At 47.5% G+C, this 13,542-nt stretch overlaps 1 protein-coding gene across 2 annotated transcripts in view; it reads right to left on the reverse strand.

Annotated features, from left to right (window-relative positions):
* Nucleotides 1-13,542, reverse strand: part of SdhA (succinate dehydrogenase, subunit A (flavoprotein)) — a 141,318-nt gene that overhangs the window by 25,124 nt on the left and 102,652 nt on the right. For both annotated transcript variants that reach the window (XM_037420232.2, XM_075886388.1), the window contains one exon: nucleotides 13,079-13,267. In XM_037420232.2, the coding sequence (XP_037276129.1) occupies nucleotides 13,079-13,267 (189 nt within the window). The remainder of the gene's footprint in view (nucleotides 1-13,078; nucleotides 13,268-13,542) is intronic.

The raw sequence follows: 13,542 nt of genomic DNA on the forward strand, positions 1-13,542 counted from the left end.
AATACAAGTCAGCAACGACGCCCGGCTCCCTGAGCCCAAAGAGATAGAAGAGGCTATTTACAGAGAATCGGACCACCCACGAGGTTTCCGTATTCACTCGCTTCGGGCCTGGCCTACAAATCACGTGCTCTAGGCCTCGCTCACCCCAGGATGCAGACCGCATGGCTCTCGTCCCAATTCGACAATGGTTTTGAAAACTAACACCAACAAAAAAGAACAACACTTGCGAGCAAAAAAAAATTAATGAAAAGTCAACCTGCCGACAAATTCAAACACATTACAAAACCAATCTCCTCGCTTCTCAACAGAGCACATCGCTGACACTAGCAAGGAAGTCCCCCTAGGCCTACTCTACTCCGGTGCTAACAAATGCTTGCACCGAACCGCAAAAACTGTCGTCCGTTACTCCAAGAGCTTCACATTGGGCAGCCAGTGTCGGGTCTCTACGTGGCGAGCGCGCACCACGCCATGCTCTTGAAGTGAACGGACACAGAAGACGCAGTCGGTACAAACCAAATAACATTTATATATTTATTCAACTAATTTAGACGACGATATCGTCCGCCGAATGATACATCAATTGTATTTAACATGCTACCATACAAACAACATAACACAGTAACACACCAAACACAATAACATGACAGACACCATAACACACCCAAGGCGGCGTCGCCAACGCTTGACTTACCACGTGGGCCCCCCGGCGCGCAGGCCCGCGGTGCCAGGCGCCGAGCCGACCTGCGCTAGAGACAACCGTTCGTGGCAGCCGCCACGCGCAGAAAAAGGCTCGCTCGACTCTCGCCCGCCACCAAGACCCGTCTTCTGCCAGGGGTCACCGCCGGCGCTAGCACTCTACCAACAGCGGTACTCAACGCGTACACAACGCCATCTATTGCCCGGCGGTCGTCATTTGAAATGCGGCCTTGGGGCGAGACACGTGCGCCACACAGCACAAACAACTTTACAGGGTGTGTCAGCACTCCCACAACGGGCGTGGCAAAACAAACACTTTATCGCCCAAAACTGACAAGAACAATACACAGGATTCGCGTTTACTCATGAACTATAATAACACTCAATATCTCAACAACCGATAACTCAATAACCTTCAATGACAATCCACGTATCTGGGCAAACCCAAACTGGCTGTAGCTCAGTTCTAATCCTTTGCTAGCCCTAGCCGCTAGCCCTAAGCCAAAATACGGCATCAACAACAGAATGTTCTTACTGCTTGTCCCGTTGTGACTCGTTGCACCTTGCGGTGTCGTTTCGTCGAGTAAACCGTCGTTGACGGGCTGCTTGACATCTTTTCAGTCGCCGTCTATTGTTCCCGCCATACGCACAGCTTGTCCTCATCGCCGGTTTCTAGGTCCTTGTCTCCATTTTTGGCCTCGATAGGCCCCGCTCGTCAAGAACTCTACCGCTGAGGCGTCCACTCGATTGATTGGTGTGGGCTGCTCCCTTTTTTATGCGATGTGGGGGAAGCTGCAAGTCCGAGCAGCCTCACTCGGGACCATCTCCGAGGTCAACGACCACCTCCCAAGCCCGTTCACGCTGACATTCTCAAAACCGATGGTCATGATGCTCCCGTCGCCGTAAGACCCTGTGCGGCAACGCTTGTTTCCTACTTCTTCGCAGCGCGGCGTCCCAACACACAGTGCCAGCTCGTCCCCTGGAATTTTTTTTTTCGGCTTCGGTCGCGTGCCACAAGCCCATTTCTGACCAATCTCCGGCGTCTACGTGGCTGGTGTGGGTGTCCTCGCGTGACTCTTTTCTCCTCGTGCACCGTTGCCTTGCTTTCACGTTCGGCACGTGCCTTCGTGCCTCTCTATTACTCGTGACAGTGGGCCCCCTTTAAAGAGGTTTTTCTTAAAAACTGCTCTTGTTCTTCCGTCTTGGTTTCGACCTTCTGCTCTTCTGTCGGTGTCATAACTGTTGTGTTTTCAGAGGTTGGTTGGGACGCTAGAAGCGTTAGAGCCAGGCACAAGAGATGTGACCACACTTGCATGCGTGACAAGACCAAGTGCTTTATTAGGAGATGCTTGTCACAGTCCCCCACGCGAGCGGTGCCACCAGACAGCTGTCTCAGATGGCACCACAACACCTCTTTCTTTTAAAAGCTTGTTTAACCTTACAAGTTCTGACGGGCTGGGGCATTACATGGCGGCCACTAAGCGTTCTCATAACACCATCATCACAAGAATCACTGTCGACCTCGGTTGCAGTGCCCGGTATGTCCACCGATGAATTTGCCGGGAAAGCAACCTGCATTGCACCGGTATGAGTTGCAGAATCCGTCAGGTTCTGTTGTGAGAACTCCGACAGGTGTCGCCGGTTACGCTGCAGGACTGCACCTTGGTCCGTCTTTACGATGTAACTGCGGGATCTTTGGTTCTCGTTTAATGCAGTAGCTCAGACTCCTACAGGTTGCACCCAAACACGCTCTCCCCTCTCCAGTAAAGGCAGCGGCTTAGCCTAATGATGCTGATTAAAGTTGCATCCACTTTTCATCTTGTAGGACGCATCTCTAGTGGCCAGTGCGTCTCCAGCAGGCCAAGACGGTTGCAGCAACTTTTCCATCTTCGGTACTTGAGTCCTGAGTTGCCTCCCTATTAGGAGCGGAGTGGGGCTGAAGCCATTCTTGCTCAGTGTTTCCCTGTAGCTGAGTAAAGCTAGATGTGGGTCGCTTGATTTGTCAAAAAGTTCCTTGACTGTGCGAACCATCCGTTCAACCTCTTCGTTGGATTGAGAAAAATGGGGGCTGCTGGTCACGAGGGTGAAACCATAGGAATCGGCAAACCTCTTAAGCTCATGAGAGGAAAACGATGGCCCGTTATCGGATCTCACAACTTCTTGAATACCATGTCGAGCAAATATGCTCTTGAGCACCTCGACAACTGGAGAAGCTGTAGACAATCGGAGTGTAATAATTTCAGGAAAGCGGGAGTGATAATGCACGACAAGCAGAAACATTTGTTCTTTGCTAAAAAAGAGATCCATACCCGTAATTTCCTATGGACTACCCGGTAATGGTGTGGAAATGAGCAGCTCCGCTAGATTTATCCTAGTGTGTGCACACTGCTTCGCATCGGGCTGCCATGGACTCAATGTAATTGGCAATCCCTGGCCACCACACCAAATCTCTGGCTTTGCTTTGTACCGGTTTATGCCTTGATGATTGCATGCAGCAGATTCACGACTGCTGGTCTCAAGGAAGTGGGAACCACAATGCACGGACCTTCGACCAGAATAGCGTCAATGACTGTGATCTCGTTAGCTACCGCACTATACTTCGTCAAATGTAGGGGCAGCTTCTTGTGAGGCTGACCTCGTTGGGCTAGATTAATTAGGCATTTGCACTCACCACCTGGTTTTGGGTGGGCTCGCTTGGTGTCATCCGGATTCAATGGCAAAGTTGAGGATGAATTGTCAACAGCTTCTGTTGCGAAAAAATTTCACCGTGTCAAGGGGAGAAGAAACCTCCGATGGTATCCTCGAGAGAGCATCGGCTCCTGCCAGTAGGTTTCTTGGGACCGGGACATACTGCATGGTGAACTGGTAGTGCATAAGCTTGACGGGCAGGTTTTGGACACGATGGGGGAGCATATCCAGTTCTATTTTGCTGAACAGAGTGACATGTGCTTGGTGATCCGTTTCCACGGTAAAGTGAATTCCACGTACGAACTCATCAAACCTGCACATTGCCCATGTAGCCGCCAGAGCTTCCTTTTCAGTCTGATTGTACCTCTGTACTGTTGCAGTCATGGAGAAAGAAACGAATGCTACTGGTCGACATTCTCCAGACGGTTGTGTTAGTAGTAAGACTGCTCCTAGTCCAAAAGAACTGGCATCCACTGAAATCGTGGTTGCCTAGAACGGGTGATTACAACACCTAGGAAAGGCATTTAGGGCACACGGAAGTGGCATTTTTCTATGTTTAAAGAGATTTCTGGTATTGGAGAGACGCGAGAAAACTTGCTCTAAGTGGGTGTCTTGCTCTTTCTTGTCGCCACCGAAGACAAGGTTGTCTATCATATTTGCAACCCCTTCTTGATCCTCGAGGATCCTTGCTATCTGTTTTTGAAAATATTCCGGGGCCGAGGTGATACCAAACGGCAGGCAACAAAAACAGTATCAACCAAAAGGCAATACAAAAGTTTTCAACTTGAGACTCTGGAGCAAGCTTGACCTGGTGAAAGCCAGCTGTGGCATCGAGCTTAGAAAAAAGTTTTGCGTCGCCTATCAGGCCAATAACTTGCTTAACGGTTGGTAATATGTGACATTCTAGAAGCACAACTTCATTCAGACAAGTCAGGTCATTGAAAAAAAAAGTAGGTAACCACCTGAAGCTTTTGAAACTACTACAAGTCCCACACACCAAGGTGCTGGTTTATCTGTTCGACCAATGACTTCTTCGGTCCCCATTCTGTCCAGTTCCTGTTGACAGGGGAGGAAGCGGGCTTCAGTCTTTTGAAGCAACTTTGGGAACAGGGATACCACTTTTGGAGTACCTTTGGAGCAGTGAAAAGGGCATTTTGGAGCAGCTCTTTAGCACCAAAAGGCGTGTTTTGGAGCATCAAAATTTAGTTTTTGAAGCAATTTCTTGGGTTGCACATACCTGTTAATTATAATTTTTGTTTTCTCTTTGCTTTTTCATCAATAAGAAAAAATTCAGTTGTTTTTACTAAGCATTCAAAGCTGATCAAGTGACCAGAATTACTTCAAATTGATATATATATATACAGTGCAGTCCACTTATAACGATATCGAGAAAACCTAAAAATATGATCGTTATAACCGGTGATCGTTATATCTGGACTGCCGCCAAAAAATCGTCGCCGGACGTACCTTTTGTAGCTCCAGGCTTCATTTCGCTATTTTCACCAATTAATAAATATTGTAGATAGTAGGATGTCAAAAACAAGACTTTATTTCTTACTCCGAAGAACGCATCACGGGTTCGCTGAGGAAGAGAGACTGACCGACGGCGGGGTGGGAGCAGTGGGAGGAAGAAAGCACAGCCAGAGGTACACAGCCGGAATGCCAACGAGGCCCCGCCCCGATGCCGCTTTGCTTTTCGCTTTTTTTATTTTCTCTCTCTTTCCCTCTTTCGTTCGGCAATCTACGAGTAGCTTGCCGTTGTAAAAGGCGGGGAGCCGCAGAGCGCGGCGCTTTGCTTTTCGCGTTTTTTTTTTTTTAATTCTCTCAGCCTCTCCGCGGTCGACGCGCGGCGAGGCGCTAAACGTGACACAGCTGGCGCCATCTGTAGCGTGTCGCGCCAACTCGCGATGCTCTCCTCGGCTTTTTGAACGGCCGGGACGCGCTGCCGGCGCTGTGCTGCAGTGGCGGCAGATACGTACTCGCCTATGCTAACTTTTCGTCTTGTCTCGGCATAGTTTGTTTCAGAGGACTTATCAATCTAAATGTTAGGATTATTCTGAATGAAACATGTCGTCCACGGCAAACTTTTCATCGTTGTATCCGATATGCGGTGGATAACATATCGTTATATATGGTTTTTTTCCCCATAGCCCCAATGCATAAAATGAGACTGTCAAGTCGACCCATCGTTATAACCGATATATCGTTATATGTGGTATCGTTATAAGTGGGCTGCACTGTATATATATAAATATTCATTTAATCCTAACAGCTTCGGCTGGTGGACCAGCCTTCTTCGGAGGATTCAAGCGAAATGGTACGAGTTCCTGTAGCAGAGGGCCACCCTCACAGTTTGAAGACCCCCAAAACGAAAAAGAGAAAAAGAAAAAAAGAAGAAAAAAGAGAGGAAAAAAAAAAACGAGACAAACGGGCGAGCGAGGCAGCAATAGACAAGAAGAAGAAGAAGAAGAAGGAGAGGAAGTAGAAAGGAGCGACGGATAGCCGCCAGAAGAGGGCGGGTAATCCTTGCTTTGTTACTGGAGATAGATAAGACGCGCCGCCAGCGGAGGCGACCAAAGAAAAGGGAAAAAGTGAAACATATTGCCGCTTACTCGCATCCCACACATGGATCGAGTTAAAGTTCACGTGGTTCGGCAGCTGGCCCGCGGCATCGGCCACACACACACACACACACACACAAGAAGCATACGACCCGCTCCAGCTTTAGGAAAATATTGGCCACGATGGAAAGCTAATGTGCCCTCTCCCCCCTCCCCCATCTCCCCTCTCCTGCAGAAAAGTGTACAACCAGTCATACTGAAAATAAACGAATGGGTATTTGTTAAAGAATGAACAAACAAAAACGTAAACAAAAAATAAAAATAAAATAATAACAAAAAGTACTTAGGAATGAAAATAGCCTAATAATACTAACACACGCCATTTGGTGCACGTAGCATTGAATACGTTTATTTTCATGCGCTATATCGATCATCCTATGTGTGCGACTTCACGTATGTATAAATAAATTAATTGAGTAATTCACTTTCTGTGTTTCACGAAACTTCGCGGAGGCACGTCAGTTGCCCAGGGCTCTTGTCGATTCCGTGGGTAAGTAATCTGAATTTCTTTATGAAGTATGAATCCCGCTGTTCCCGCTCCTGTGTGTTCTGGAAGCCAGATTGTAGGAGTATGACACGCGTTTGAAAGAGTGACCAGGAAGGGTGATATGTTTGGAGAACGGCGAATCGGGGAGGCCCTTTACGTGCACCCTGTGGTTGTTGAAACGCAAACGGAACGCCGTTTATGTGTGTCCAATATATTCCTGTTTGCACACCTCACAGCGAATTTTGTATACAACATTGGCTGAGTCACAGTTAAAGGGGGATTAGGGCTCTCTCATTTATGTTTGAACCAAATGTGATAAAAGTTGGCATGCTTACTTAGTTTGTTCTCCTGATTCTAAAAATGTAGTTACTTTTTCTGTAGCTTCATTGGTGAATTAAATAACCAAGATAATCATGTCTATTGTTCTTACTACAATAGAAATATAACCACCTGTCAAAAATTTATAAATGACACAGGGATTGACAGTAGAAAGCATAAGACATACAACGTAGGAAGCACTTTTTTGACTGGGTCATTATTTCTTACTTCACAGTACACTTAACTTCACAGCCCTGAATGTGGTCATTGTTTGGTCACACGAAAGACTAGTTTAAAAATCTTGCATCAAGAGAAATCAAAATCTGCTTCCTATGTTGTGTGCTCCAAACAGATAGCTCCATGCTGCAAAAAAAGAATATTCTGCTATATGCAATAGTTTCAGATATATTGCAGTAATTTTCTTGCAGGGTGTAATTTTCACGCAAAATTGCCATTTTGAGAAAAATGAAAAAAAAAAGAATTCTAACATTTTTAACTGCAAAAATGTATGTACTTAAAATTGCATAGCTATTGACACATAAATGAATGCTAGAAAGCCTAAGGAGTGCAACGCTGCAAGCTGATCGAAAATTGAACGAGTACTTCTCGAATTACAGCACAGTAAAGTTTATTGCATGTGACCAAATACAGAAATTTTTATATTAAAATAAAAAAATGAAGCTGCCCATTAGAAATAGGCTCCCGTAATTGTTTTTCGTGCACATTTAGCTACATTGTACAAAAACAATTACAGCTCTAGCTATCCTAGGTCCACTTTTACCGAACAAGCAAAAGAAAGTGGTCAAAATCTGTGCTTCGAGAATAATACTGTTAAAACTTTATTTAGCCGTTCCGAGGGAAAAAATATCATGGCACACATACATTTAGTCAGTTAATAGGCACCGGGAATGTAATAGGACTGATTGTTTGCACGAGCGTGTCGTTTCTTCTAGTCCTGTAGCAAGTTGTCGCTGTGTGCTCGTCTGCCGCGAGGCTGCTTATCAGTTCGGTGTCTGTACTGACGGCGATGTGCGACAAATGTGCACGCATCATCCGCGATCCATCGAATATCACGGCGACGTTTTCCGGTTTGTCCAGAATGAGTTACCTGTAAATGTCGCGAACCAAAGTTGCTCCCTCGCTCATCAATTTCGAGGCTACACGAGTGCCGAGGTGATAGTTTCCTTTTCACGTAAGACTGCCGCATTTTCGAGCGGAGATCCCGACAACGTTGCGAACACGTCATTAAAAGCAGTCTACCTATTGCCAGTAGCCTCCATTGCAGGGGCGGCGAGCATGTTTATCGCGAACAGATTGACTTTCTGTTGTTCGTGGACGCGGGGCGTACTCCACTCTGACGACCCGTCGCGCAGTTCAAGGTCCTTTCGTCATGCGGGGGGAACCGCGGCATCGGTGCGTTTAGCGATAAGACTGCGCTTCCATTCCGTCACTACGAAGATTGATATCTCTTGTAGCTTCACTTCTGCTTTTTACTTGCCGTCTCCTAACTGATGAGGCTGCAAAACACAGCCATTCTCAGTAACGTTGTGAGCAACCAACGGGCTCGTACGTGAGTTAGGCCTACACCGGTGACTCGGCAATCGCCGTTGACCGCGTCGAGTTCGTTATTCTCGTCGTCCTGAGCTATAGCGGGGCTCTTTCTGAAGTTCACAAAGAATGAACGACCGCCCCACCCGCTTCACAAATTACTGTAGCACGGAACTTCTTTACTGCCGCAGGCAGTCAGTAGCACCATGACAACATGGCGCATGTACCTGCGCGTCACGATGGTGAAGCAGACGCCAAAAGAGCCCCTTGGCCAATCGGATGCCTAGGTTTTGTAACGTGCCCCAAGCAGCCAATTGAATCGCGCGCCAGTGCTCCTTGATGACGCGTTTTTGCTAAAAAACCAATGAGCAAGGCAAGCCAGCGGTGGCGGGAAATCGAAGATGAAGAATAGCCCTTCCAAACGAGACCAAGATGAACATGATAGCTCGTGTGTAACGGCAACAGTTCGGCATGGAAAAAGTGCGATTTTAGCGTCAATTTGCACTCGCATTCATCTCGCAGGGATGTTATAAATTGATTTTGCGGCAGAAATAATGACGCCAGAAGCTAGAAACTTCTCAGAGAGGTGCGAAAATAGGTACAGATTCTGACAATGTCAGCTTCAAAAAGTCGTTTTTTTTTTTGCGATTTTTGACCTTCTAAGACCCGTGTCGCCCCTTAAGGTCGTCTTTAATTTTGTACACACAGTCTGAACAGAAGGCTTCGGCCGTATCTGTGGTCACCATGTGTGTGCACACCCTGCAGCAAGGTTTCCCGCACGGTCTACAGCCCTAATGACAGTCCGATTTGTGTGTTTTCGCCCTGACCAGTAAGTCTCTCAGGTTTTTATTTCGACTACTCTGTTTAAGTATGTTTAAGTATGTTTAGGCGACTACTCTGTTTAAGTATGTTGAAGTGGCGGTTTAGTATAGAATTCACCCGAGGGGCGGCGGCGCAGTATGTGAGGATTAAATGTGCCCCTGAAATTATATCTTTATTTCCGCCTTTTTCTCCGATTGTTGATTCTCAGTCCAAAGAGCGAGCGTGCTCAATTGCATTGTCAATCATTTTTTCGGGGTACTTTTGACGCAAGAAGGCTGCTCTCAATTCCTGTGCGTGGATGTGAAATTGCGTGATTTCAGAGCAAATTCTTCTGTATCTGTGTGATTGAGAGTAGGAAAAATTGATTGTCAGTGATGGGGGTGACTGCTGTGGAAATCGAGATACTGTTGGCGGTCAGTTGGTTTTTTTATACAAGTGGATATGGTGGTGCCGCTGAGTGATACCGTGACATCCAGGAAGTGAACACTCTTCTGCGAATACGTGTGTGTGAATGTTATCGAAGGATGCAGGGAGTTGAAATTGGAAATGAATTTGGAACGATTATGTTCACCATCAGCCCACACGAAGAATATACAGTTAAACCTCAATATATCGAGCACGGATATATCGAATTATTGCCTATATAGAACGGTTCCTATATCACGCGGGAAATAGCATGCATTATTGATTTTTTATTTCGAAAAGTTCGACATATAATGGATTTATCGAACTCGGCCACCCCAAACCGCCCGCGCTCCATTGACAGGCAGCGAGCTTTCCCGCAACTCTCGAAAGTAGCAGTAGAGCGGCGGGCGTTTACGAATGCTGCACACATCGATGGCGTCGAGAGCGCCACTTTAACGTAGCGGCGTACGCGTGTCGCAGCCTTGCGGTAGAGGTTCCTGAATGAGGAAAGTGAAGAGAAAAGCGCGGAGCTGTTATTTTCTTTCAATACGAAGGCACCGACAAGGCTTCGCGCGGGGGAAAGGTGAGTGGGAGGTAAAGATTGAGGAGGAAAGTACAGGAGGGAAAGGACGCAGACAACTGTCTCGGGCGCGGCCCGCGCTGCCGCTGGGAAAGGGAAAGCAGTCAGGCGAGTCGGCATGGGCGCGCCATGTGCGCGCTTTACACCCGGACTCACGCCACAGCCTTGCAGCTTGCAGTCGTTGCAGTCTCTATGGTGTCAACGGCACACTGCGCACTTGTTGCAAGCTCCTCCCCTGTAGCATCGGCAGGCATCGGTCGTTGTGCTCGCAGTGTTCGTGCGTTCGGAGTTAGGCTTGTCGCGCACTGTTTGGAGTTGGGCTTGTCGCGCGCTGTGGTGCGCGACAGGCCTAACTCCGAACGGCGGAGCTTACGGTGGAGCTCACGGAAGCGAAATCCTCACGATGTGGTGAAAGGAGTTTGCTGACGAGCGTCGAAGCACCTAGGCTTAGCGTTGCAGAGCACACTTCACACGATCGCACAACCACGCACTAGGCTAGAATGGACATCACGGATTTTAAGTTCAGTGATAAATGGCTGCGAAACTTTAAGCATCGGAATGACCTCAAGTTCAAGAAGATCTGTGGTGAAAGCGGCGCCGTCGACAGTGCAGTTATTGCGCAGTACCGCAGTGGAAAACTCCAGTCTTTGTTGCAGCAGTTCTCTGCTGACAACATTTTCAACTGCGACGAAACTGGCTTGTTTTACAAGCTGCTGCCGGAAAGAACACTCGCTTTTGCTGGTTCCGCATGCCATGGTGGCAAGCATAGCAAAGAATGGCTGACCGTTCTTGTCGGCAGCAGCATGTCTGGCAGCGAGAAACTTACTTTGTTAGTAATCGGAAAGTCCAAGAGCCTGAGGTGTTTTAAAGGGGTAACGCTGCCAGTGTTATACGAAGCCAACAAAAAGGCATGGGTAATGCAGCAGTTGTTCGAAAGTAATGTTTGCAGGTTGGACAGCAAGTTTGAACAACAGAACAGACATGTTCTGCTCTTCATTGACAACAGCGCTGCTCATGGTCACATCAATAACTTGAAGGCTATCCAGCTGGAATTCATGCCACCCAACACAACTGCGATCCTCCAACTGATGGACCAAGGCGATATCCGTAATCTGAAACTTTTGTACCTTTCACGTATACTCAACCGCATGGTGCTGTGCTCGGAAAACGGGAAAGGCTACAGCGTTGACCTTCGGTATACTGTCGGAATGCTTGCGGACGCATGGAAGGCAGTAACGCAAGACACGCTTCGCAACTGCTTTCGCCACGCGGGCTTCGTACTCGACACAGAGGCAGCAGACTTGCCTGAAGAAAGCGACAGCGTGACTGACTTGTGCCCTCTCATGGACGATATTATCAAAGACCTCCGCTCTGCTGGTGCTTCCATGCCCACGGAAATAACTTTTGAGCGGTTTGTCGACGCTGACAACGAGCTTGACTTCTGCGCAGAGCTAACCGACGACGAAATAGTCAGGTTATAACGGATTCAGACGACTCCGATGTCGAAAAAGAGGAACCAACGCCTGCGCCCCCTACGACTGCCGAATCGATGCAAGCATTGATGACACTGTCATCGGTGTACAGTGATGACATGACCCTTGCTCAGATCGAGGCGAATGTGATCACATGCAAGCGGAATGCCGATCAAACAAGGATCAACAAGTTTTTCAAGCCACTGCAGCTCCTACACCGGCTGCCCTGAGGGCACCCGCTGTCGGCTGCATGCATTTTTTTTTAACGGCTCTTTTCAGAGCCGTCCCATTGATGCTTTGGCAGAGTTCCCGAAGTCTGGTACTTGGACCTTGACCCTCTTGATCCGAGAAATATCAATGAAATGGCGCGTTTTTGCTAATATTGAGAAATATTAGCAAAATGGTGCGTTTTTTTTTGCTTGCACTGAAAATAATCAGTAAAATAATGCGTTTTTTTTCTCGCTTGCATTCATTTTTTCAAACTGCCCGAATTTTTGGACGATTTTTCGCTCCCTAGAGGGTCCGAAAAATCGGCAGTTGACTGTATTCAAGGAAAAGTGTCAACGCATTCCCACTGTTCAGGTGCTCTCCCGTGAGCTGTTGCGAAAAATGCGTTTTGCTGTTGAACCGACTTGCAGAACAAAAGTTGGTCGGCACCAAGCATATCATCGTGGATTACATGAGACGCACGTGCGACCACAGATTATTCAGCAGAATATTTCTAGGCAAGCGTGATGGCGACTTTCACAGCCCTGAAAACAAGCTGCACATCTTTCGATGCACTAGCATAGCTATTGCCGGTGATAGACGGCCCCCAAATGCAAGACTTTGGCGCAGTTTGGTGCACGAGTGGAATCACTCGAAATATGTGCAAATAGTTGCCACAGTACATTAGGGGCAGACAAGGTTTGGCACACCTGTCCTACATTCTCTAGGCAGTGCAAAAACTTACGTGCACAAGATACAACCACCAGTTCTCGTGCACTTGCTTTTAAAAAAGCTTGTCCCTATCCCTGTGGCCTGGACCATCCATGGTCACAACTCAAAGCGTCCACAAGGGACTGCCACTCCATTAAGGCGATGCGGAGCTGACCTATGGCAAATTAGTGAAATGAAATGACTAAATAAAGAGTTACCACTGCAATTAACCTCATACACATTCATCTACTATTGCTGTTATTCATGCAAAGTTCCTCTGTTGAGCTTCTGAGGGCACACAGTCGTATCTCCATGAAGAAGCTCTGGCCCCTTCAGCATAGCTGCCAAAAACGTGATGATGATAAACGTAGAAATAATGAATTTGACGGATGCTGCAAAAGCTCTGTAAACGAATGTGTCATTCAAAACGTGCTGAGTTCTCATACAAAGCTACCTCGGGCCATGGGTGGGACGATACAGTGTCTATTGGTGTAACACTCACAGAGATTTGTCAAGCACTCACAGAAGGCAGGTCGGGCACCTTGTCCCCTGGTCGGCACTGCTTGGAGATGGTGTGGGCACAGGCACGACCAAAGACCACAATGTCCAGGAGTGAGTTGGCACCCAGGCGGTTAGCACCGTGCACAGAGGCACACGCTGCTTCACCTGCAGCATACAAGCCAGGCACCACTTTCTCCCCATGCGTCAGAACCTGCGGAGAGCAACATTATGGCGATGCACGGTTGTACGTTCCGAAGCCACGGCATGATCTTAAGTATGTAGCAAGCAACTCAATGAACACTACATGCTACCATTTGCAGCCAAAAAATGGTACGTCACAACTAAAGCTAAAGTGTGAATCATGCGATGCCCTTTACACTAGCTGCACGGCCTTTTGTCGAAATGCTTTTTTAAAACAAAACTAACAGCTTATAACAATAAATTCTGAGATTTACGAGGCAGGGGAGGGCTCCGGCAAGCATTTCA

The sequence above is a fragment of the Rhipicephalus microplus genome, chromosome 2, assembly GCF_043290135.1.
Source record: "Rhipicephalus microplus isolate Deutch F79 chromosome 2, USDA_Rmic, whole genome shotgun sequence".
In the NCBI taxonomy this organism is placed as follows: domain Eukaryota; kingdom Metazoa; phylum Arthropoda; class Arachnida; order Ixodida; family Ixodidae; genus Rhipicephalus; species Rhipicephalus microplus.